Source organism: Sturnus vulgaris, chromosome 10, assembly GCF_052056855.1.
Source record: "Sturnus vulgaris isolate bStuVul1 chromosome 10, bStuVul1.hap1, whole genome shotgun sequence".
Taxonomy (NCBI): domain Eukaryota; kingdom Metazoa; phylum Chordata; class Aves; order Passeriformes; family Sturnidae; genus Sturnus; species Sturnus vulgaris.
The window spans coordinates 25,200,914-25,227,617 of NC_142252.1; the positions used below are offsets into that span (position 1 = coordinate 25,200,914).

At 46.6% G+C, this 26,704-nt stretch overlaps 1 protein-coding gene across 6 annotated transcripts; it reads right to left on the bottom strand.

Moving 5' to 3' along the window:
* Nucleotides 1–2,242: 2,242 nt before the first annotated feature.
* Nucleotides 2,243–26,649, bottom strand: TSC22D2 (TSC22 domain family member 2). Of its 6 annotated transcripts, XR_015805825.1 has the most exons (5): nucleotides 24,116–26,649; nucleotides 10,660–10,768; nucleotides 5,291–7,347; nucleotides 4,558–4,609; nucleotides 3,734–3,820 (listed from the first exon to the last, which is right to left on the bottom strand). XR_015805825.1 is itself a non-coding variant. In XM_014886138.2 (4 exons), exons 1-4 carry the CDS (start codon nucleotides 26,092–26,094, stop codon nucleotides 3,599–3,601), a joined length of 2,325 nt encoding a protein of 774 aa, XP_014741624.1. In that variant the 5' UTR covers nucleotides 26,095–26,644; the 3' UTR covers nucleotides 2,243–3,598. The 6 variants fall into 6 exon arrangements, 3 of the variants coding, with proteins under 3 accessions (XP_014741624.1, XP_014741625.1, XP_014741626.1); XM_014886138.2 differs by lacking the exon at nucleotides 5,291–7,347 and having other exon boundaries at nucleotides 2,243–3,820; nucleotides 10,697–10,768; nucleotides 24,116–26,644; XM_014886140.2 differs by lacking the exon at nucleotides 5,291–7,347 and having other exon boundaries at nucleotides 3,681–3,820; nucleotides 24,116–26,648.
* Nucleotides 26,650–26,704: the final 55 nt, after the last annotated feature.

A 26,704-nucleotide genomic window follows, 5' to 3' on the forward strand; every position in this document is an offset into this window, starting at 1 on the left:
ATTGGCTTTTCCCATGGGGCACCCCCGTGCTCAGCTGTCAGGGTGCTGGGCCAGGGTGGGACCTCAGGGCCTGAGCTGGGGCTGCCAAGGCTCTGGATATCCCAGCTACTTCTCCCCTTCCCTCTGGGGACCCGCAGGGGTTCAGCAGGTGCCTTCACCTCACCTCTTGTCTCTCTGCCCCTGGGACTGCCCCAGGGCTCTGACCCGTTCCTGCTGTTGCTGCAGGAGTCATTGGCTGTGCCAGCACAGCAGCCGCTCCAGGGCCGTGGGAACCTTCAGGGTGGTTTGGACAAGCTGGTTCTCCAAAGTCCAGTAAATTCCTGCTCTGGTGCAAGCTGGCCGCAGAGGTGTGTGCAGCGCTGTGCCCTGCACTGCCGCTTGTCTCAGGGGTCAGGGGCAGCAGCTGCAGCCAGAGCTGGGGCTGCGTGGGGGCAGCTCTGGAGGGGCCTTCTGGCTCCACATATCCAAGTAGAAAAGCTGGGAAACACCGCGCTTGTTTCTTTCTGAAGCCTACCGGGCAGTACCGCGGTTTATTTCCCCCCGTGAGGTGCAGGCTGGCAGTGCCGGCAGTGCCGGGCGCTGCCGTGACAGCCGCGATGCTCGGGGGCTCAGCGGAGCTGCGCTCCTTCAGCTGACGTCATTTACCACCTGCAACACACTTGTGTCTCAAATTTATTTATTTTTTCTTTTCTGCTGTGAAGCCTTCTCAAGGCTGGCTGCAGTAACGCATCGGGAGGGGCACAGGCTTTGCTGCCCAAGGCGAGAGGTCCCTGCAGTCGTGCCCGGCCTCTCACAGCTGCCGGAGCCGCACAAAGCGCGGCAGCCACGGCCCCGCCTGTGCCCGTGTCCGTGTCCGCCCGCCGGTGCACACGCAGCACACGGGGGGACCCGGCAGCGGCAGAGCCACCCAGGAATAATCTCGTGGAGAGGGAACAGCCTCAGAGCCGAGCGGGAGCTCCGGGACAGCCCCAGAGCCGGGCGGGAGCTCCGGGACAGGCGGCGAAGCGGAACCGGTGCGAGGAAGCGGCGGCGGATCCGGGGCTGCGGGAACGGGACCGGGACGGCCCCGCCCCACCCCACAGCGCCGCCTCGCGGCCGCCACGAGCCCTGCAGGTCCCGCTGCGCCACGGCCGGACCCGCTGGGGAAAGATCCCGGATCCAACCGGGAATGGTCCCGGATCCAACCGGGGAATGGTCCCGGATCCAACCGGGGAAAGATCCCGGATCCAACCGGGGAAAGATCCCGGATCCAACCGGGGAATGGTCCCGGATCCAACCGGGGAATGGTCCCTGATCCAGGCTGGGAAGGGTTCCTGCTGCACCCCGGGGTGAAGGATGTGCCTGTCCCTGTGCCTCACACACACGGGAACAGCCATTCCACACCTCAGGCATGCCGAAGGGAGCAGAGCTGCCCAGGACCGTCCTCACGGGCTCAGTGCCCCTCTGCTCCCAGCACAAAAACAACGACCAGCCCAGTCAGCTTCAGATGTCTCTGTTTCACTCCAAAGTGAACTGACAGGTGCAGTGTATCATCCATACAAGTTTTAATCAACTGCTCACCTGAGGGACTCTTGTTCCCAGAAGTCCCCAATTTGTCTCTTTTTTTCTTACTTCACCAGATCATCGTCACTGTACAGCTGGAGCAAACCTCTGATCACACTGGAAACACAGGGCTACTGGAATATTTTGCTTTCTAATCTGCGTGCACTGAGGTGTCCCAGCAGTGCTCACAGCACAGGGGTGCAAGCAGGCAGAAAACATCAATCCACACCTAATGGAAAGATCATTTCGGTGTTACTTCAGTGAGAACTTTTTAATAAGCACACAGCACATGGTTTGTTTGAACTGTGCTGAACTGATGCTTACCAGGAGGAGGGGATGCTTCTCAGTTTCTGGGACATGGACGCTTCCTTGAGATCTGAAGACACCAAAGCTTCCGTTTCCAGCGTTTCTTGTTTTACCTTAGACACAAACCTGAGCAGAGCTAGACGTGCTCAGGGCTCAGGTACTGAAGCCGACAATCACAGAAGTGACTCAGCAGGCCCAGGAGTTTATTTAGAGCTATCAAACCCCTGAGGCAGCCACTGAAGCATCACAAGATGCTTCTCCCAGAAGAGAAGAAACCAGTCTGTTGCAGGAGAGGTAACCCTGGCACTGTCTCACTGACACTACTTTTCTCCATTTTGTTCAGAAAAGAGCTACTGAATTTAATCATACTGCAACAACATCTACAGCCAAAAAATTCAACAAAACTGGTTTAATTTCAGAAAATGTGTTAAAATATATATATATATTTGTACATCAATTTGACACACCGCATTAGTTTACACAAATGATGGTCTTTCTTGAAACTGTATTTATGAAATGTACATTTTTAATTTAAATACTCAGTATACACTGCATTTAATCTGCATGTTGCATTTATTAAATACATTAAATCTGCAATGTAACAAAACGTTTTCTGCATACGAAATTCAAAACACCATTTTAAATGAACAAAAGATGGCTCACTTCATTTATTTGTTTTAACAACTAGTGCCTAGCACACTAGCTTAGCTCCACCAACACCAGCTGTTCTTTCTCTTTATTGACATTGTTCACAGACTAGTACATATTACACTAAGAGTGCTGGATAAAAACATGAGGTACGGAAGTGGTTCAAAGATTACAGGTCATGCAGATCATGCGAGACAGCAAAGAAAGTTGTGAATGAGAAAACACTAAATAAAAAATACATAAAGAATGTGCATTATAAAATAAAAAAAAAAAAAAAAAAAAGGAAAAACCAACAACCAACTCAATTATACAGCTTTGCTTCTTTGGTTACAAAGTAGGTTGAACAATTTCACAGCTTTTTATTCCCACCCAAAAAAACCAAACCAAAAACGAAATGTCAAAAAGCAGAGGAATCATGGCCCCTTTCTCTCTATTAGAAAGTAGAAACAGAAATGAGCAAAGTTTTCTTCATCAAAATAGCCCATCACTTATTTATTATATCACAAGGACTGGTGACTACCTGTACAGATGCACTATGGTCTTCATACTTACACTCTATACAAAATTTACATTCAAGCTGGATCTTTACTACCGTAAATAAATACCAAAGGTCAATTGCCATTAGTGTTAGAAATATGCCAGGATTCTTTGTTCAATTATTGCCTAGACATTGTATCTATTAACGCAATCCCATCTATCATTTTACCCATACAGACATTTATTTTAAAAAAAAAAAATTCAAAAGTTCTGTGACATTGTTCATGTACATTATGAAAATAGCAGCCCTGTAATAAATAAAACAAATAAATGAAACTAACATAGGCAAATGTTACTTATATGAAAAGAACAGTGGCTCTGAAGAGGAATTGTTGCTCCTTACCAGACAGCAAGGCTCAAAGCAGCCCAGGAGCAGAGGGAACCTCGAGAGCTGTGAGAGCCCAGGGCAGGCCCCGGGGCTCCTGCGGCCCCTCCCGTGAGCAGCGAGGAGCTGGGACACCTCCGGCATGCAGCCACAGCAGGGACAGCTCTGCGAGGGTGATTGTCTAATACTGAGAAGGCCAAACACACAAGAGAAGCACGGCTGCTGGCTCTGGGCACGGGCTCACGCCGACGACACGTTGGGCTGCGGCGGCTGCGCCTGCGAGGAGCTGCTGGGGGCCTGCTGGCTCGACAGCTGCGACAGCTGATCGCTGTTGGACAGCGACTTCAACAGTGCATTTTCTCGTTCAAGTAAAGAGTTTCTTTCAACTAATTCTTTTATTTGTTCCTTCAGGACTTCCACTTCTTCTCTCACTGCATACATCAAATGGCTTTTCACTAGATCCTGCGAAGAACAAGCGGACAGTTACACCACGGCAAGGAGCAGCTTCCTTCACCCCAGCCCCTGCACTTACTGCTACTGCTTCCACTGCAGCGAGCCTGCAAAAACAAAGCACTCGTCACCAAAACTCTGTGACTAAATCAGCCTTAGAGCACAAATCACCCGGCCCTTTTGTGAAGTGGGCCTGATACCAAAAGCTTTGTCTCCAGCACTCTGCTCACTTCAGTGACCTGGGAGCCAAGGATGAGAATGAGGCCCCAGCTCTGCACAAGGAAAGCACCAGCTCTGATGCTGTGACCTGGGGGAATGGGTGTGTGGTGACAGGCCCAGTCACTGAGGTGTATGAGAACCAAATCGACAAGAAAACAGAAATCCAACAGCTCTAACTGAAACTGAGCAGCATGCTAAGGATGGCATACCTGACCCTTCAGAAAATCGTGGCTAGAATAACAGACTGAAATATGCATTTTATTTTCAGCACTCCTTCAAGTTCAATCATCTTGTTCACAGCAGTTTGTAAGAAAATTAACTGAAAAACATTTCTGAGCCAACAGTAAAAGCAACAGTGGTTTGTGGTCGTTCACAGTTGATACAGAAAATCCTTTTTTCAATTGATGTTCTCAGTCTGACCCACCTGGAGGGATATCACAGCCTCACAGAAACACAACACAGCAGGAAACTTATGCTCAGTGACAAACCACATCAATCTTATTAGAAAAAACAACTTATATTTTACTTACCATTGCCTGTTCTATTTTATTGTCAATGGCAACAACACTCGCACCAGACGCACTGTAAATACAACGAGAAAACTCTGTGAGTGTAATTGTATCACTCAGGTAACACTGTGCACCTGCAGGACTCCTGGAGCATGCTGTCACTGGAAGGCTGAAGCTTAGAGTCAAGAATTCAGTATATACTCACAGGGGGGTGCCCCTGTCCCCCCCACCCAGCTGCCCAGTACAATTGTGACTCACAAGAAACATTGCCCCTTCAGTTTATACCTTTTCATACTGGGTTTATGACACCCATAACCGTAAAAATGCATTAGCATAAACATTAAATCAACTGCTTTGATTCCTGGCCTCATTTTCCAGCTTTCTTCACTGAGGAGAAGAAGAATTCACGGGATTCTTACTACTAGCATTATTTCTTCCAAACTGTTTTTATAAAGCAATGAAGAAAAATTCCTGTTAGAATACTTGTTTCTCTGGATTCACTTGAGTCCACCTTCCAGGTAAGGAGCTCCTGGCTCAGCACTGCCCCTGCAGCCGGTGGCATCAACCAGAGGAGGGCCAGGCACGGCCTTGAGCCCTGTGGCCACTTCCCAGCCCCCTGCGAATTCTCCCTGGCTGCCGGCCGACAGCTGGCAGGGTCACAGCCAGGGCCAGCCTTGTTGCAGAATGCCACCAGCACACCTCAGCACCCTGTGAGGAAGAGTATTGACTGTGCCAACAAGATCCCAAACTGCACCTCTGAACGCTGTGTGATGGAAATCCAGCCCTTAACAGCTGGGTGAGTTTGCATAGAGCCTCAGGGCCAGGCACACAGCGTGCCCGGGCACACGGGCCAGTGCCCCCTCGCAGCTCTGCAGCTGGGATGGCAGCAGAACGGGGCTCCTGCTGTCCCCCAACTCTGGCTTCTCTGCTCACACAGGAGCTGGAGCTCTCCCCAGGGCACGCAGGGCTGCAGCCCCTCCACATCAGCCTCCAGCCCGGCTCTCAGGGGTCCCTTTTCCCAGCCAGCCCTGGTGTGACACAGATGGAAGTTCCTGGGCTGTGACAGCCGCTGATAACGCTGCCAGCCATGGACGTGCCTATCAGCACAGCGCAGCCACGGGCAGCACAGCGAACAACGGGAAACGCAGGGGCTGCAGTCACGCTGGAAAACTCGCCCCTCTGCAACTGTGCAACTCACCCAAACCAAGTGTTAATAAAAAAAAACCCACTCAAGGCTTTTTACAAAGAGTATGGCAATGTGCTCAGCAGTACTAGTCCCAGATGTGAAACACAGCTCAGCTCCTCAACAGTGATACTGGTCAGAGAAGTTAATTTTCAGGGCTCCCACAGAACTGCCAGTACCAGCACTGGGCTTGTACAAGCTGAGGGCATCAGGTTTGCAGACTGAGGGAGGAACTGAGCCTCTATTTCTACTGAACCAATCTTAAAACCCAAACCAAAAGTGCTGAACATCCATTTCAGAAGTCCCAGTCTCCTACAGTCTTCTAAACCTCTTTCAAACCCTACCTATGGTAAATCTCCTCAGAATAAAAGCTATTTATAAGTCATGCCAAGGGAAGTATTCCTTTCCCTGTTGAATTAATGTGCATTAGACTCCTCTGGCACTGTCAGAAGAATCTGTGTTCGTGAACCACAAAATCCCCAAGAGTCCATGTCCTCTCACAGCCCTTCATGGACACCACTCTACAGGTCAGACGAGGCAGCTCTGCTGAGGTAACAACAAGAGGAGGACAATTAAAGCAAGCACCACACTTGGCAGTGGGATCTACCTCCCCAGCTTTGCAGCACAACTGTACAACTTCTGTCAATACCCATCTAGCCAAACTTGAGATTGGAACTTTGTTCTTCTATCCCTGCTTCAGCTATTTTGTAATGTGTTCATTTAACAAAATAAACCCCACTACATCACTCCAAGTAAAGGCATTCAAGCAGCTCCATGAGAAGCCCAGGCAGCCTCCCCAGGAGCTGCACTGCAGAGGCAGCACCTCTCCTGCGTGAGCTCTGAGCTCCCCTCTGCCCGCGGGTGGCTGGAGGAATTGTCCCTCCCTGCCAGTGTGGCTGCCATGAGCCAAGGACACCAGTGCTGTAGCACACAGCCCACGCCTGACAGCACCCCAGTGGTGCTGAGAGCTCCAAGGAGCTCTGAACATTTCCCTGCCGCCTTCCTGCTGCCCTCCTCCCCAGAGCAGCTGTGCTGACACTGAAATGCTGAGCCTGCAGTGCAGCCCTGCACACATCCCAGCACCTCTCCCACCTGCAGCAGGCAGGGCCGGGACCACACTGACCCCTCTCACCCACCCGGGAGAAGCTCCACACTGACAGAGTGCCCCAGTCTGCCACCAGGATACAAACAGCTGACTGTACTTCATGTCACTCTCTAAAAGCAGAAGGGAGTTAGATGTTATGGCAGCACAATTCCCACATGATTTTGTTCTTTATTCATCTGACAGTGCTCCCAACACCAAGCAGCTCCTGTGGGACATTCATGAGCAGAGTTCTCCAGTGACAGCTACTGTCACGGGAAACTCCAAATGTGCTGCCAAATCTTAAAATTTTGTACTTTTCTCAAATCCTAAACTCTTCACATCAAATTCCAGTTTGCATAAAAATATTTTATCCCATGGCTGCAGAACGACATTTATAAACACAATTCAGTCCTTAGGAAAAGGTCAGGAAGAAACTCAAAATATGTCTTAAATAAATCTTTTTGGATGACTGAATGGGGAGACAGTCTGATACATTCTGTGAGTGCACCATCCACTGTAGAGCCAATGCCTCAATTTGCAAATCCTGGAATTAAAAGAGGAAAGACACCATTTAGCTCTTGTAAAAAAAGACCAATTACTGATTGCTCCAAGAGCTACAGAAGTCTGACAATTATTGTCAAAACTGAAAAAAAAATCCACATCGAGTAGCACAGGGCAGATGAAGGGGTGCTTTAGGCAGGTAGTATTTGTTTTTAACAGCAAACCCCCCAGCCCACACTGAGCTTCTGCAGCCCACAAACAGATATACTGAACAGGGAAGACTTCATTTTGTCAGGGATTTCCCAGTTAAGTCATGTCAATGAAGGCTCTACCCAAAGAGATGTTATATTGATACATCAAGTTCACATTGAAGCCCATAAGGCACACACCAGGATCTACAGTCAGCAAAAACACCACAGACCCCCCAAGCACACTTTGTCATTCCCAGAGATGGATGGTAAACCCAATATTTTCCTATCTTAAACACTAGGTAGATAAAACCCCATTTTGTCAGAGAAATCTTCATTTCAATGGTTTAAAAAAAATCTCTGTGGCTTTTGCTTTACCTATTAAACTCTCTTTATTCTCTCACTTTTCCTCTTCTGGAGGAGAGGAAGCAGAGTGAGTGGCTGTGTGGGGCTCAGTGCTGGCAGGACTAAACCAAGACAGCCCTTTCTGCACCCAGCATGGGGCTGGAGGGGTTTGAGGCAAGGACAGATGTGACTGGGATGAATGGACAGCAGCTCCTTCTGTGCAGCTCTTGCCTGGAAGCTCCTGTGCTTGCCATGGCCTCGCTTTCCTGAGTCTCTTGGAGCCCACTGCTTGCTAGTGGCCACTTTCTGCTCTCAGTGCTGCCACACTGCTCTTATCACCTCACTGCCATGCCTGCCACACTTGATAACAGCCAGTGCCATGCACCTGGGCTGGCAGGTGCCCAGGGCAGTGCTGCCAGGCTGGGCAGGCTGCAGCTCCAGCCAGGACTGAGTGGAGGGGCAGCAGACACCGAGCTGCAGCTCCTGGAGAGCCCAGCACGGGCCTTTCTACACACATAAAATGTGTCACTAAAGCTGCTACAGCACCTTCACTGTGCCCAGACTCACAGAGCATGCCAAGAAGCCACTATTCCCCTTCTTAAACCACACCAGTTGAAAAGACCAACATGAGATTGTGCCATCAGCAGCACCTACGTGAGCACCGTGCAAGAAAATATCCCTGCTAATGAGTCAGTAACAACCAGGATCTCACTAAACCTTACTGGTTTGAGAGTCACCAGCACAGCTCACTCTTCCTGCCACAGCGTGTTAGTGAAAAATAAGAGTTTCTATTCACTGGAGCAATTCAGCAATCTCTTGCTCTGTATTGCAGCATCATGTGGCTAGCTCTGCTGACTTCAGCAGGTCCCCAGAGACTGCTACTCACAGGGGAATAATCCATATTTGTTAGAAAAAATACCAGAATTACACAGAAATATTTTCTGTTTACACCGAAGTCTCCTAAATCAAGCCCCTCAGGTTCACAAAGTCCTTCTGAAAGAGCTGCAAAATGAAATTCAGAGTCCACAGCCAGCAGACTCAAGGTGCTGGTGCTCTGCAGTGTTTCCACAGCAGGGATTTTTCTTTCCCAAACCAGAGATGACAAAAGGAAGCCCCAGACTATGTTCCTGCTCCTGCCCAGCTCCATCCTGCAAGCTCCCACAACCAGCTGCACTCTCACTGATGCCCCTGGCATTCCCCCACGAGCTTCTACTGCAAGTTTATAGCTGAAGGCTTCTCAGTTTCAGTCTTCCAGTGAAGGAAAGCTGCCTAATGTGACCTTAAAATCCAGTAGCCGGGGTATAAATGCAAAATCTTGTCAAAGACTTTGGAATTTGAAGGATTATAAGTTCAAAACATGCATCAATCCTGATGAATTTCATTCTGTGTTCTCACAAATGCTTGTTTTTACCACAAAGTGTTCACTGGCAAAGATGCAAGGTTATTTTAGAGGCAACCATTGACATTCTTCTACCTGAATTTAATGTTCTTCTATATCCCACATTTCCAGCACTTGCTTCAGGCATGATACATAAACGTCAGATTTGTGAAGCCTCCATCTTAATAATTCATTATTTGATTTCAGAGCTTTTCTAATTAGCTTCCTCATCTTAAGACTTATTTTGAGGCATGAAAATAGAGAAACAGCTAAAGGCTAGACCACAAAGTGACCTTTTGGTCTACAAACCAGATCTGTATTCTAAGCCCTGAAGTTTGTTCCAGTGAAATAACAAAGTCCTTGAAACCTAAATACCAACTCTGTTCCATAAATACAGGGAAGCGGCATCATCCAGAGCTTAAAGCAAAAAACATAAATTTTTCCAACTTTCTGCTGAAAAAGGAAGACGTGCTTTGAAACTGAGCTTAACACCAGCACCCGAGCAATACAAAATAATTTTTTTAAAAAAGAGCAGGACACTCAGCATTACTTATAACCTTCATCATTGTGCAGCATACAAACTGGTGCCAAGCAAACTTTAAAGGATTCAGTGGAGCTGTGCAAGTTGAGAAGCCTTTCAAGTCAAATACAGCCAGGACAGTGATGAAATGGTTATCAATACTTCAACAGGCAAACAAAATTTACATTCTACACAGCTTGTTAAGCAGAAGTTTTGACAAGCCAGAGCAGCACAAGGCATTAAATCACATCATCACTAGGACTTTGACTTAATGCTGACAAAAAAAAAATCCTTCAAAATCATTAAAGCACAAGAAAGAAACAGTTTGCAGCTAGTGATGAATTAGTAATGCACCTCTCTCAAGTCCTATCCAAGCCAGATAAGACTCTGTTGCACTTCACTGCAGTTTCTCACCATGAGTTCAATGCTAACTTTGGAGATTGACTTTGTCCTTGTCACAGTTCACCTATGTTCCCCATCCAGCTTTACTTGAGCAGAATGAAAGTAAGCCAAAAAGCTTATTTTCCTGGTTTAAAGATAGAAATATCTTAACTTTGCCAAAATTGTGTTTAAATGTAATAATTTCATGATGTGTTTTCTGATACAGGACTCAATGCCAAAAAGTTTCCTCTTTTGGAAAAGGAAACTGTAAATATTTTGGCAAAAGTCAGCCAGGAGCTAACTAGCATTAAACTCTGAGCTTACACATCACGTATGATACATGCATAATGGAAGGAGGAAGAAAAAAAGTCATGTCATATTTCAGAGTTTAGTTCTGTGTTTCAGAACAAATACTTCACTTCCACAATCACTTTCACCTCTTCAAACTACAGAAGCCCAGTATGGAGTTCTGAACACAGGCAGCAGTTCTGTGCAAACAAAAACAATGAGAAACTTGCATAGAGCAAAGCAGTTCATGCATACCTCAGCATGTATGCATTCCATACTCAAGCATCCATACCTATCCCAGGTGGCCTTTGACTCCTGTAACTTGTTGAAATGGAACGCTTGGTAGAATGCAGTTGACGGATTCCTATGAGATCCAAGAATCAGACAGACATATTGAACATGGGTACATAACAAAAATACCAACTCTCTTAATTCAACCAGCATTACAAAGTGAATTAGCTGTCCAGACAGGTTCAACCAATGTCTGAAAGGCCTTACTGTTTCTGCGGGTTTGCATTAAGGACACAAGGATCCAAAACAAAATAGTAATTCTCCAGCCCTATGGATTTTCAGGCTATATCAAGCTGCTCCTGTACAAAGATGAGACTGTAAGGCCAACAGTGAGACATCTCCTGTCCTGCTGGCAATGCTGTAGAGCTTAGCTGACCACCAGCCTAATGCCAAACATACCTAAACCCAAGAGACACCTTTCCCATTTTTGGTATGTCCCAAACCACCTCTGCATACAGTACCCAGTGTTTCCATCCTACTGAACTCCCTGCTTTTTACTCAAAGCAGATGATTCCTCCAAGGGGACCTGGAAGCTGGAACTCAATGTGCCACATTCAAACTATGACAGATCACAGATCCAGCCAGGAATGAATAACAGAAAGTCAGCTACCTTTGTGAGCACCTCTCAGTCACCTTCCCAGTTCCCTGCCCGAGGTGTGTCAGGGCAAGGGCAGGTGGAGGCCCTGGCCATGCAGAGCAGAGCTCAGGAGCCTTGTGAGAGCCTTACACATGCCAAGAGCAGAGCAGAGCCCCGGGGCAGCCTGGCCCTCCAGCCATGGCAGCTACACTGCCAGTGCCACCAGAAAATCTCACTTGGCCAAAGTGTCCCCTGAGCGTTTGTTGTACACCACACACTGGATGAAGCTCTCTGCTGCCAGTGCCTGCAGCTCAGAAAGTTCCCTCCTCACACTGCTCATCCTCACGTGGGCAGAGCTATACCAGCCCTAGAGACAAATGCAACAACACTGCTGAAAAATCTTCAGAAATGAAAGCGTGAGTTCAAATTCCTTTTAGAATGAGAAGATTATATCAACATTGGAAGCATAATTATCAATCCCTTTTCTAAGTTTATGGCAAGAATATTTCTAAAAACAACTGTCTTCAAGTTACTTTATTTCAACTGAAGTACAATTACTGCATAGTAAAAATCACATAAAACAAAAATATCACAGAATCAGAAGTAATTCAATTCTCATGGCAGGTGTATACCAAAAATCTTGCAAGGATACAGGTATTTGTGTATCAGCAATGATCAGCAAGTATCTGAGTTTAAAGTGTCTGTCACTCTTTTTCCCACCTTCAACACAGTACCCTTCAAAAAAATTCATGCGATCCTGGAATTCAGCTTTAAAACCTGCTACAGAAGTTGCTTGATCGAAACTGATAAACACCATCCTCCTATGCTGGTGACATCCACATTTTCCTAAGAAGCACTGCACACAACTCAACAAGTAATTACAGGAAGAGCAACACAATAGCTAAAGGACATTTGTGTAATAGGACCTCACATGTGGAGAACAATTGGCATCTGCAGATCAAGAGCACTCTGTGCTGAAAGGAAGGCCCAGGCCCTCGGTCCTCATGCAGCTGTCAGGAGCATGCACAGCCCCTGCCACAGAACGAGGCTGTAACAGAAACTTCAGAGACAAATTTACTTGTAGGATATAAAGCCGTGTTGCTACTGCTAGGTGTAAAAAGTGGTTTATAACCATACAGCATGTATCCCATATAGTCTATTTTTATATGGATACCCTCTATGCTCTCTATTTTTGTACTATTCTTAAGCAAGCATCTGAAAAGATATGGAAAAACTTTCCTTATTAGATTCTCATTTGTAACCTCTACTATTGAAATTGCTTTTGCATTACTTCACACAAGTAAGAGAACCTTTTCTACTCCATGGCTATATATTTTAAAAATAATTAATGGGGGTGTGTGTACCTAAACAGGAAAAGCAAATCCTCAGAGGCAGCATGAATGATGCCTCACATGCAGATCTGAACTAACATGACTGAGTTTCAGCATGCTGAGGCATCTGGTTTAACCATAAAAAACAGTGAGAGGTTAGAGAATGCCTAAAAATGCCTTTCTGTTTGCAGAAAGTGAGTAAACAGCTTACAGGAGCAGTCAAACCTAGCCTGCTGCTGCTGTGCCACAGCTGGAGCCCCACAAGTCCCCCTGCCACTGCCCTGAGTGACTGCAGGGACAGCCTGGACCAGAAAAGCAGATGGCCTGTGCCTCCTCCCTGGCAGACTGCCAGCTCTGAGGTCAAGACTCAGTCCCAGGGCTTGGCAGATTGACACAGAGGAACCCAGAGCCAGACAGGACAGGAATGTCCCAGATGCTGACCCAGAGAAAAAAAACCACCTGCCTTTCCACAGAAGGTACCCCAGAACTTCTCTTCTTCCATCTCCTGTGAGAGAGACCAGGCATCCCCAAGGGTACACGGGCTGAATTTCATTCCCAGACTATGACAGACAACTAGCTTAGTATACTTAAACATTCAAAGTGTGTCTCAAGTGGCCAAAAATGCCTCCATGTCTCTATAAACAACTCCTACAATACATACTGCATTTATGTCCTTTAAAAGCTCATGAATGCCAATATTCACAATTTACTGCCATGCTCTGGTTTCTAAGAACAGTTTTCATGCAGCAGAAAATTTGATCCAAATTTAAAGAGGAAGAACTTACTCAGTTCTCTGACTGCCCAGCAGATCCAGCTCTCCCTTCAAAAGGGGAGCTTAGGCCTCATCACAAGTCTCAGGTCACAGTTGGAAGTGTATCCTCCCAATGCCATTCTTCAGCACAATATGCCAAATACAAACTTCATCCTTGACACCTCTGTTTGCTAGAAACCATGCCTGTGAAAGCTGGCAAATCATCAAGTATACAGATAAATGCCTTTTGGTTCAAGTAATGACACTGGCTTTGGACTGGGTATCAGCCCCATGTACAGCAGCTGCCACACAGATGCCTTTTTACCTGCAACCTCCTATGAAAGAAATAGTAACATCATTGCTCATGAACAAGTTTCAATCTTCAAACTACTGACCAACCTCAGCAATTGAGGGCAACAACAAGAAGAACACACGAAAAATAGAATTTAAAAAATATAGTATTTTTTTCCCCCAAATATAAAATTCCTACTGCCTCAGACAGTTTTCTCTCAACCTCACTGAGTTATTTTCTTTAGGTTTGAGAACAGGAATGATGCTAAACACTCAAATGGCCTAAGCATCTGCCTTTGGAGAACATGAAAACAACAGGTCAGACAATCCCTGCTCAATACCTCTAAGGAAAACCAAACAAGAACAGAAGCACGTATTTATTACCCAGACAGCACAAGCACACATGGGTGACCTTTACGAGAAGCTCACTACAGCCAAAATTCCTTCTGAGAACAATTAATGGGTCTCATCTAGAAAGCCACAGGAGATGTGACCATGTCATAAAATGAGCTGAGCTTTTAATGCCACTTTGCATGACATTTTTGTTGGTAAGAGCTCAGCTCATACAAAGCCAGTCCACCAGGGGCAGCTACTCTGTGCACGTGGCTCCCCAGGGCTCAGTGGAAGGATCATTTATTCACTCCTCAGTGCTCTCCAGAGTCTCCTCCAAGTGTGCTATGGGACACTTTACTGCACTACTTGGCCAGTGGGTACAGACTATCTCTACACCTGCAGGTGATCTGCAAGCACTCTGGATAGCAGGAATAGAATTCAGGAACATCTTGCCCAACTGGAGCAATGGTCTGAAATAAAAAGAGTGCAATTCAATAAGGATAAGGGGAAAGCAGTAAGCTCTGGCAGCAATAATTGGCTGCACAAGTACAAAACATGAGCAGCTGACTGCAATTCCACAGGAAAGAATCTAAACAGAATTTAAAAAATAAAAGCCTTGCAAGGGTGTCAAACCTCTACACAGAATGTACAGAGAGTAACTGAAATCTTGCTTTATTCAGCCTGAGCCCTTAGTTTCAATTTCATGGCCAGGTTGGGATACCAGCTCTCCAGAAGGATACATGCCTACCTATTCTCATAACCCTGATCCTAGAAGTAAGGTCATTAATTATGCAGTCATGCATCAGTAGGATGGAGAAGTCAACAGCAATCTTCCAGTTCCCATCCTGTGCACAGAGATAGAGGAGCTGAGCATTTTGCCCAAAGAAAGTGTTCTTTGGTCACATTTACCATAGGAAGCACACTTGTAGAACTTTGTGCATCTGTGTTACTGCTACAGACACAGAACTGAATCAAGCACTTGGAAAAAGAAGTGATTCAAAGATACCTTGAAGAGGGAATCAGCAAAGAAACATATTCAGCCTTTTTTAACACCACAATTACTACTGATCAGGTAAGAGACCCGATAGTAAGGTAAGCATGTAGTCTGAGCTCAGGAGAACTGTCACCATACCCGGATGTATTTGTGCACTAAAGGACAACAAATGAATAAAAGTTTATAAAAGACTGCATGTACCTTTAGCCAGAATTGTTTCAAACCTAAGGTAGTTCTCAGTGCTCCCCCAAAAAAGGTTGTTTATTGGGGTACTGACTGTGACCTGCAATGGGGACTGATTACAGCTGGTCTCAAAATTACAGCACTTGGCAGGGTTCATCTGGGGTCTGGATGAGGGATTGATGATCACTTGGTCACACTTTATCAGGGAACTCACAGCACAGTTTATGGCATTTTGAGATGATGTTTACACTAGTAACAGAATTCCTTCTCCATCCTTCTCCTTTTAAAAGATATTTCACTTTATTTTTAGCACCTTCTATTTAAAGCAGCTGCAACTTTGAATCATTTTTTTTTGTAAGACTCAATCTACAGAACAGTAACTGGAGCACAAAGCTTTTCAGGAGAAAACTGAGGGACGAAATGTGGGGGAGTCAATGCAAAATTAAGGAAGATAACATCTCAAGCTCTGAAGTGATGTGTTTAATTGCATATTCTCTTCACGAAGTTCCTTAAAGCCATTGTACTTGCTATACGTACCCTACAAGACCAGCGAGAATTCAAAGCTTTAACACTCAGCTTTAGGTGCATTCTAGCTGTAGGTAAGAGGAAAGGCTGACTCAATGACCAACCTTTGACAGTTTTTGGGACAGTGGCTCCCAAACACCAGAATGGATTTAAAGGGATTTCACAGGCTACTACAAAATAAAAATACTGTAATAGCATAGAGAAAGCACACTGCAGGGAACTGATCTTCACTGGAAAAACCAAAAGCAGTAGCCTATACTTCTTCACCTTGCTCTCCAAAGAAGATTTCGGCAAATAATTTCCTTCTGTGACTAGACTGGAAGTCTCTAAGGAAAAGGAAATGCAGAGAATGGTCTCAAATACACAGAGTATGAAGTCTGGCAGAGGCATTTCACTGATCACTTGCCTGCTCTGTTGAAACACTGGCATCAACCTTCCCCTGCTCTGGGTGGGCTTGAGTATTTAAAAACAACACCAGGAGTATTTTTCAACCCCTACCAATGCTACTTGTTTTACATAATTATGCAATTTTAATAAATAAAAAAAAAAATTTAGAATGTTTCATTATTAACTGTACTGGGTAATAACCATATACTATTTCTGAAGGAGCTTTGCTGCAGAGCTCAAATAGTGAATTCCAGAATGACTATTTAATATAATCATAGAAAGAATACAACCATCTTCTAAGTATCTTCTTACTCCTCATTTCAACAGCTGCAGCTCCAAACTCTGGAGTCCAGTCCTCTTGGGTCCCCAAGCCTCAGGAGTGCTGCACACACCTATAGTCACAACAGCTCTTTGGTTTCCAGGATCCAGAGATGACCCTGTCCATCCTCAACACCTGTCCCAGCCAGGTACACAAGGCTCCTGCTCCTCCTGGCCCAGGCACGTTAATTAACACCACCTGCTAATGAAGCACAGCTCTTCTGTGCAGGCTGGACGTTAATTACAGCACCTCACAAACCGTGTGAGGACTAACCTGAGCACTTCTTAAATCAAAGCATGTAACAAGTGTAAGGTCTCTGCAACTAAACATTTGTCTTCTCACTGCATATAGTCAACCTTCAGCTCTTGGAGGGGGGATAGAGAACTAAGCAGTTCACATGATGCACAGCGTGGCTTCCAGGCAAAAAAAAAAAATCTACAGCAAATCACATTTTCAGAGAGAAACTTATCGATTACAAGCTGATAACAGCAATGCAGAAAGTCTGCCTGATCTAGTCAGGGATTCTTGCCTCTATCAAATAGCTTTCAGGAAAAGCCACAGAAAAACTCCCCAATATTATCCACGTTTGAATGAACTGAGACAAGTTAAAAAAAAAAAAAAAAAAAAAAAAAAAAAAAAAAACCCAAAAGCAAAGAATGTCTTTTTGAAAATAACACCCATGGTCTCAACAAACACCTTGAACTCCACTTCACATGGGATGGAGCCCTTCAGCATCTACTGATATCACTAAAGAATATCACTATGCCATGAATGACAGTCTCCTGTAAATGAGAGGAAAAAAAAAAAAAAAAAAAAAGAGAGAGCAAGACCTCAGTGCTCCTACCCAGCACGCCCTGATACGCTGGGATAAAGGAGGGAGCCAAATAAGAAAAAGATCCACATTTGCTAGTACTGCACTACAGATCCAAAAATCTGCACATCTCCTCAAAAATACTGACTTTTATACAAATGGCTGGTAAAGAAAAGGCATGTATTTGCATGTATGAACATGTTATTGATCAGGCTCCTGCTGCCTGTGATGCCCACAACACCTGATTTTCTCAAACACGGTGATGAAGGTAAAGCTGCCTGTGATTTCTGGTGAAAGTGGCCCTGCATAGCAGAACAGAGCTTGAATACTCAACCCCAAATAAAACCACACTAAAATGAGATTTTTTTTTTTTCTCCCACTAAATTGCAGTGACAATACTTTCAGCTATTTCGGTAATCTATAAATACAAATGGGTCCTGGTATTTTGACAACAAAATATTTCAGTATCTGTGGGAGGAAAAAAGAATGGATAAAATAGCTTCAAGCAGACTCAGACAAATCCCACCTGTCCTACTCATGTGATAATGGTCAGGAATGCATCTATGAGCAATCGTTTCAAATTACACTTAGCTTTAAAGAAAGATATAAGACCCTAGGCCATGTATGGCATGGTTATTTACACAGTATATTATAAATCTGTCTGCCTTCCTACACCATTTACAAAGTCTCTACCACTCAAGTTTCAGGCCAGCCTGTGCTGTCAGTGAGTGCTCACCACTTGGTTTACAGAAAAAGTATTTTTAAAAATGCATTTGTAGGGTTGGTCAAGGTATTTAGAGGCCTTGCACCCACCAAAGAGTGTTCTACATAGGAGACATTCCCAGGAGTTCCCATCTCCACCCCTACAAAAACAGCTGAAGTAACTCGATGGAGAAGCAAGCAGGGTTTTTTAACCCTCATTTCTGACCACGCCATTCTTTATTGGATATTAAATCTGCTTGAGATGGGTGCAGAAGCTTCAGACACTTCACTGAAAGCAGAATCTCCCCTCCTATCCTATCCAATCCACACCTGACCCAGGTGCCACACGGATCCCCTCCCAGACACAGGGCCAGGACTCTGCCCTCCCTGGGCTGCACAAGGCAAAGTCCAGCAGGTGCAGGGAGGGGATTCCTGCAGGGCAGCCACACCTGCAGGGCTGTGCCCAGACCCCAGCGCCTCTGCAACCTGCAGGGTGTGCCACACACAGCTGACACCTCCCCAGGGCACTCATTAATATTTCTACCCTCTCTCTGCACTGACAAAAGCACTCAAGCAAGCTGTCACAACCCAAATGCATCCTCCACAGCTTCAAAGGGAGAACAGATATGTACACTCTTGGACTAATTTTGCTTTGCTTGACAAAGAAAATGAAGACAAGCATCCAGCTGTCCTTCACATGGCCAAGTAATTCACCTGCCCTGCCTGAGTAAAAATAGGTTATCCCATAAGGCAAAGATTTCCTGGCACTTAATACACATTTGTATTTATGAAGTGTGAAGTTTAAAGATAGAATAATTTTCAAGAGGAATGAGAGTACAACCTTACTCTGCACTTCAAGTGACCTCTTACGTCTGGAGAATCTTCTCAGAAGACAGTGGCTTTAGCAGTTACTATAAATACTTCTATCTTTATACTTTGTCAAATATAGGAATAAAAGCAGACACCTGTGCCTGACAATCTAGATTTATTGAACAGAACCATCCAGATGTACTTCAGCAGGAGGAGTCTCACAGAAGTTTCTTAAGGAATCATTGCTGACACATAAAGCACAAACAAGGTGTGCACTTCTCCTGAGCAAGAGAAACTAATTGCCAGCTTTAAAGCAGGAAAACTAATATACAGCCTCAACATGCCACAGGCTGATAACTCAAACATCCAGTACAGTAACAGGGAGCAACTTCCCTTTACTATAGTGTCACCTGGAGTCATAAAAATTATCAGCACCTCCCATAAAAATGCAGCCTCAGAGAACTTTCAGCCTTTCTGGAGTCTGAGAGCAGTTTCATAGTCCTGCTTTCTCAAAACATCCAAATACTTCAATATTCAGCTTTTAACAAGAAGTTTAAAATAGCTTCCATAAAACATATGCTGTTATTTCTGCCATACAGAAATTTCAGCATTCAGAAATCAGCCATGGAACATTTGCACTCTTCTATAGACGAGGAAAAATCGAACCCCCTGCAGCTGAGCAGAACACTCGTGAGGAGTCTGAGGTACAGAGAACCTCTCCTGTCAGGGCTGGTCACTGCAGTCTTTAAAACGAACTGAACAGTACTGAACTGTGAATTTCTTTCAACTATTTTCCCTATTTCCTTCTTTTAATAACTCTCTCATCTGAAACACTTGTACCTCATTAATTTTAAGAATGTGTTGACGACTCCGTAACAAAGGCATTTGAATGTTTCAACTGGCAAACAGTACTGTCAAACAAGGAACCAGTTTTGTTCAGCTATCTTGCACTACTCCAAAAAGCTTTCTAGCACCCAGAAGCTCACACAGTGCTGCAGTTGCCTTTGGTAATTTCTGTTACAGCAAGCAGTGAACACAGCCAACTGGAGTTTCTCCGCATTAACCAACGTTTGCAGCTTAAGCTGCAGAGGCCACCCCAGGCGTCCCAGCCCAGTTTCCCAGCTGTCTGTCAAAGCAAAGGCTGTCCAGGCTTCACTCCCACCTGCCTCCACACACTGGCAAACACAGGCCTTCAGGAGAACTGAGAACAAGTCTGCAGCTGTAGGAAACCTCTACAAAGTTTATGAGCAAGGTGAAGAAAAGTGAGAACTAACGCAATTCAAGTATCATGTATCTGCAGAAATGGTATGTATTTACAGAAAACTTACCTTTTTCTTGAGGAGCACAATAAAATATCCATCTAGGGCAACACTTAAGTGATCCCATGGCCAGTTTTGTCCTTACACGATGAACATGGTCTCAAGAGCACAGTTCCCCCAGCAGTGAGTGCTCCACACAAACGTGTGATTTAGCTGAGCTGAGACAGGCTGCAGAGAGCCCTGCACAATCGGGTTCTCAGCAGCTCAGCTGCCAGGGCTGACAGCTCACAATTGCAGCCATTCATTAGTGTTCCTGGAATACAGCCGGAACAGTTCAAGCCGGTCAGTTATCTCTGGAAAATGATCTATACTCTGCTCCTTTTCCAACAGCCCTAGTAATATTTTACCCCAGAAGTCTGCCAAACATGTAGGAGGTTTGAACAAGCTTTCTCAGTAACATTCTTTTAACAGAAGCAACATATTTCTTTTTCCCCAAGAGCCAAAATAAAGTTATTAAGCCAGATGAAATATTCTGCTTGTCAATTACAAATCTGTGTATACATGGGCATACGGGTAAGCAGAGAACCTGACACACACGGGTACCAAAATCCTCTCAGGTACTCTAACTGCCCTCCCTCCAAAGTAATTAGTACTAGTGCTGAAGTCCAACAAAAGAAGAGTCAGAGCAATTTTGAGACCTAGTCCTAATTATGTTTTTACACAATTAGTATTTTTCAAGCTCTCTGTTTGAGGCAGCAATACCACACTGCCTCAGTACTAGTTCCTCCATCCTTTAACACTGCTGCAGTTCACTTTATTTGCAGCCACATTTAAAGAGGAAAAGAAAATAATACTGTGTTATACTGTAAATATTTCATAACTTTCACACAACAATTTTTCCTTTTTAAGAGCTTAGCAATTTGGACACATCAACTGAAATACTGGCTTTGCTTTTCAAGGAAGGTGTGACACACCAAAGGGTTTTTTCTTTTTCATTCTTTTGGACTACCTATCCACCCTTTCTTCCTCCCCCAGACAAGACTTTCCAATTAATTGATTCTTCACTATTCATCAGGTCAATGCAAGAAACCAGAGTTTTTTATAGACTACTGTCAAAGTGTACTGGGCTATGGGAACAGGAAATTAAAAGTCTTTGGGCAATGCCTTAGAAGAAAGTAACCTATAAACATAGTCCTCTTTATATATGAGATTAGATCATCTCCACCCCTGATAGCCTTAGATGTTGTTTGATTCAAAACAGTAGACTATAAAAGATAGGACTAATACTAAAAACCTTTTTTCAGAAATACATGAACTGACCAACTTTTTACATTATGTTTATTGTATTGCTGACATGCTGCTTTCAAATTATTTCCATCTTAACTATTTTACCTTTCAAACAGTTCCTCTTCATATTCAGAATGGTGGGCGACTTTCCAGATAAATCCAGGCTATTGAGGGCTGTACACTACTCCTTGATGAGTCACTGCTTTAGAAGATGACTACAGGAGAATGATCTACATAAGTCTGTGAAGCTTCAAGTACGTGCAAAGACTGAAGTAGAACTGAAGGTGCCAGGAGATACCTGCCTACATACAGAGCCCCCTTTCTGGGGATGTTACACATTCACAGTAAGAAAAACAAAGAGAAAAATGCCTTCTGCAGATTTATAGCTTCTATGACCACCAAGTAACCTCTCTGAACTGAGCTGTGTGCTGACTTCCTGGACCTGCCAGCACAAACCATGACTCATGATGTATCAGCTCCCTTTGCGCCTTAATAGCTTTATCAGTGTCAACCCCCAGCCTATTAATGACACTTGAAGGTCTTCATTAACTATTTCACCACTGATTCCAGTGGATAAGGCAGCTGGGCAAAGTTCATGGGAGTAGTGGCACAATTTAGATGGCTGGAAAGAGGAAAATAGGAGGAGCAAGAAAAGAACAGCAGACAAACAGGAGACAGCTTTACAACAAAGCCTTCTCAGAGAGTAAAGCAAATAAAACCCAAGTGGTAAAACAGCCTTAACAAACTGCTTGGTTTTCATTCTCACCTTTCTCTGTCTGAAGCCAGTGGAAGTCAGGCTACTGCTTGAGAGAAGCAAAGAATCAACTTTGATCTACTGTGCCTATCTCCTACGTTATGTGTGAGGTCTAGGTCCATTCAAGGCAAGCTTTCATGGCTTACCAGGATCACCTTCCCAGCTGGGAAAGACTCTCACACCATTCGTGTGCTCCTGGCTTTCTGACAACCCAGCACACTGCACACTTTTATCACCCAGTGCAGAAGCTGACAAATGACACTCCTTCACTGATAACCAGACATTCAGTTTCTCTACTGAACACCACAGCACGGCCTGTCAAAAAGGGCACACCACATTCAGACCCCATTTCCATTTCTTACCCATCATTCTCACGGCAAAGTGTCTGAAAAAGCCTCTTTAGACATGAACGCCATGTAAAGCACCACTGCAAGGTGGCAAGTTCAAGGACTAAACTAGAAAACTAACTTTAAAAATCACAATTCTGGTAAGAGCACCAAGAACTGACTTACTGGAGTGCCACACAAAGTTAGATGCCCCTAATTTGAATAAGCAGGACAAGTTTTTCTCTATCTTTAGACAGAAATGATTCACTTGCCACAGATAATCATATTCATTACCACAACTTCTAAGTATTAGAAGCTATGGAAAACAAATGCAAAATGCATTCCTTTCTTTCTGATTCCTGAATCAAGAGAATGATTAAACACCAGACAAATCATCTTTTCAAAAAACACTGAGCTATGAAAAGAACCCATCAGCTTGAAGTCTAACCTTATTTGCACAAGGCAGTTTGTCAGCCAGGTTAGCAATCCTCTTAAGGTAGGCAAACTGCAAGTAAATTTTAAACTTTTATACTTATTCTTGTCAGTCCTTTACCACTTTAATCAGAACCAGCACAGGTTTCCAGAGCACAGCTTTTCCTTGCAGAAAAGCACAGCAGTTACCTTCTCAGACACAGCATCAGCCAAGGCTCCAGCCAGCACATTAAACCTGCAGCCTGAACTCCCCAAACAACGACTTTGAGGGGCTCTCTACATCCACAGCACCCCAACCCCAGACGCAGCTGCTTCACTAAAACATGCTCAAAGCAACACTGAAAATATTTCCTTAATGTCTGGTGCTGTCTCAAGGTGAGGGAAGACTTGCAGAGAAAGTCAAGACCTGCTCGTAATGGCCTGATGCCTGTTTCTAAAAACAAGTATCACACATGTATTCCCTTCCTCCAAACTGCAGCAATCCAGTAAATGTTGGGACTTAAAATTCAGTGCTCAAACACTGCTTGATTCTTCTATCCCTCAGAGAAGTCAATCGAGTGGTTTTGGCCTGCAGAGCAGTCTGACGTGTCTATGGAACAGCAGCCACACACCCACCCCCTCTCAGGAGTCTGCTCACACCACACCCCTCTGCTACAACTCACAGCTCCAAATTACTTCCCAATTAAAAAAATCTCACTGTAAGGTCGTACTTCCCACCGTGTCCACATCTCTGCCCAAGTAGTGTCTGTTTTCTCAGTACAAAGGACCATTCTCTGCAGAGCTTTCCCTACATACAGATTTGCACACAAATCCACACCTAAGTCCAAGTACTTTCCTTACTGACACCATAAACTGTTAACTCCACAGCAAGATAAAAATCAAGATTCTGTGTTAAAAGCCCTGACTAAGATAGCACCACACAGATTTAACACTGCAATACAGTATCATTTTAACCCAGTCATTGAAGCGTTTTATAATGCATTCAGGAAAAAGGAGAGAACAGCCCTTCCCACATCCTGAGCCACTGGCTACAGAAAGACAACTTTCAGTCTTTGATTTTGAAGAGGTCATATTATTTGTGCATTAAGCAGCTTTGAGATACTTCATACCTCATTTTGTGAGAAAAGTAATTGCTCTCACACCCTGCAAAAAATAAGTACAACTCCCCACTGGTCTAAATACTTTCCTATGGTTTGTACCCTTAAAATAAAAACATAGTCCAGGTGAACCTCAGCACGACCTTCTGAAAATATGAATTCACAAAAAACACTTGGCAAAAACTTGAAAGTTGACTTTTTTCCCCCCTAAAATACAGTTCTTTTTTATGTCATTATAAAATAATTCATACCTGTCTTCATCACCATCAACAGGAATGGATATGCCAAAAACAGAGCTAGCAAGACTGTTCATTGGAGTACTTGCAGGTAACTGAAGAGGATTTGCTAGAGTGTCTGGAATGGGAGGCTTCACAAGAGGTTTATTTTCAGCTATAAGAGAAAGTGGTGGCTGAGGTAGGGGTTCCGATTTTCTTCTAGTATCATCAATCTGGCCTGCTAAGGACTGGGCCTGGGTCTGAAACTGTCCGAGGTTTGCCTGAGGCAGACTGGCGGGTGCACTGGGCGCACCTTGCATCATCGAGTGTGCGACGTGCTGGGACTGGACCGCGCCAGGGCTTCTGCTGACAGAAGGGTGGCTCGTCAGCTGGGACTGCACCAGCGTAACAGGGACGTTTGGCATAGTAACAGAAGCGGTGGTGGACACACTAGGCACACTTGTACCAGGCACAGCCGCAGGCACGCTCTGAACTCCAGGGAGCACAGCATGGGGAGCAGCGGGCATTCCCGACACTTGGCTGCTCCCCCCCATTGGATGCTGAGTCACAGATTTCTGTTGCACAACCCCCGAATGTCCGAGGCCTGGCTGCACCACAGCTCCCTGCTGAGGGATGGCAGGCTGGCTCCCCTGTGCCTGGCCACTCTGCAACAGCCCCGCTCCCTGTCCGGCCGCTTCGCCGGGCTGCGCTGACACCCCCAGCACCGCTGCGCCCACGGGTGACGCGCTCTGGCCCGTCACCTGCCCCACAGGAAGGCTGGAGGCCACAGTACTCGGAGCAGAGCTTGTAGTAGCCTGCTGAATAGCTCCTTGAGACTGCATAATTGTCATGTGCTGCATGTATTCAGCCTGCCCAGGAGGCTGCGTCGGCAGTAGATGCACTGGTGGAATCTGGGACTGAGAATAAGCAAATTGTTGAGGCTGAGTCACTGGTATGTTTGCCTGCTGCACCTGCTGCTGGGCCACAGGAATGCTTGACTGCCCTACTGTCACATTTGGAGGTGCCATGCCTTTCCCGTTGGGTCCAGCCTGTGAAACACCCTGTGGATTTACCTGTGGCTGTGCTTGCTGCGGCACTATCATTTGCTGACTTGCTCCCGAAGCCCCAGAAAACACAGGCTGAGCAGTACTCTGAGGCACGGCCCCACCTACGGGCTGTTGCGGCTGCTGCTGTTGCCCAATGACAAAACTAGGTTGCTGTAGAGAGGACTGGTTCATTTTCTCTGTCTGAAGCAGCTGTGACACAGCAGCCAGGGAGCTGTCAGCTATAGAATCGGGGCCATGGGCTGACGCTGGCACAGCCGAGATCACAACAGAACCTCCTGTGGCACCGAGGCCACTGTCCCTCTCTTGAGCAGCCTGTTCGAAGGTGCTGCTGTGCCTAATGCAATCTCCAGTCCTGCCCAGAACAGCACCACCGTCCGAGTCCCGGTCATAGTACTCCATACACGTCCATCGGCCTCGCCTGTAGGGCTCCCCAGTACCGTGGTCCAGCTTGATCACCCTGAAGCGTGAGCTGCACGCAGCAGCCGCCGTCTGAGACATGGCCCCGGGGGCAGCAGGTGCAGAAGGTCCCGTGGAGGGCAGGGCAGCCTGAGCACCGCTGCCTCCCCCCACAGCAGTGCCAGGGGCAACAGCTGGCAGGGGCACAGCCGAACTTTTGGGCACAGCCCCCCCGTTGGGGCCTGCAGCCACCCCAGCAGCAGCCACAGCAAGCTGCCCGTCCAAAAGGAGATTGGGAGAGACGCTGCTGGGAGTTTCGGCCTCGCCCACGTTGTTCAGAGTCTCTTCGGAGGAGCTCCGCTCGCAGACGTCCTCGGGGCCGTAGTCGGTGGCTCGGGAAACATCAAAGATTTCAGAAGACACGTCCTCGGTGCGGGATTCATCCGGGTCATCCAAGCTCTCGGTGTCCTCGGTGATGCTGCTGGCCACCTGCGCCGTGGTCACGCTGGTGATCTGGAAGCAGCTCTTCTTCTTGGCCGGCATCTTGGACATGTTTCCTCCGCAGGAAGGGGCTCGGCCGGCCGTGGCGAGGCGAGCGGGGTGCTGGGGCGGGCTGTCACGGCGTGCCGGCCGGGCCCCCGGCGCTACCGTACATCCTCCGGCGGCTTCCTGCGGCGGGCGGGGGGCGGCGGGGCTCCTCCTCTTCCTCCCTATCCGCAGCCCTCTTCCCGCGGCCGGGCCTCCTTCTCCTCCCTGCCGCCGCTCCGAGCGCCCCGCGGCTTCCTGCGGGCCGCAGCAGCGGGCCCGCGGCCCGCCCCGCGCGAGGGGCCCCGCGCTGGCCGGGCGAGGCCCAGGCGGCCCCGTGTCCCCCCCCGCTGTCTCCGCGCTCTACCTGGAGACCAGCGCCAGGCGCATCCTGCTCGCAACCGGCCCGCGGGCTCGCCCCACGGGCAATCCCTCGCCGCGCGCGGGGTGCCGGCGCCGCGGCGGCCCGGGGAGCGGCGCTCAGCGGCCGCGGGCGGGCGGACCCGCTGCGCTGCGCCGGCCCCGCAGCTCCCGGAGCGCGGTAGGGCCGCGGCTCCGCTCGCCCAAGATGGGGCTCAACTTGTGCGCTGCACCCTGGGAGCGACGTGGCCACGCCCCCGGCGGGTGACGTCACGGC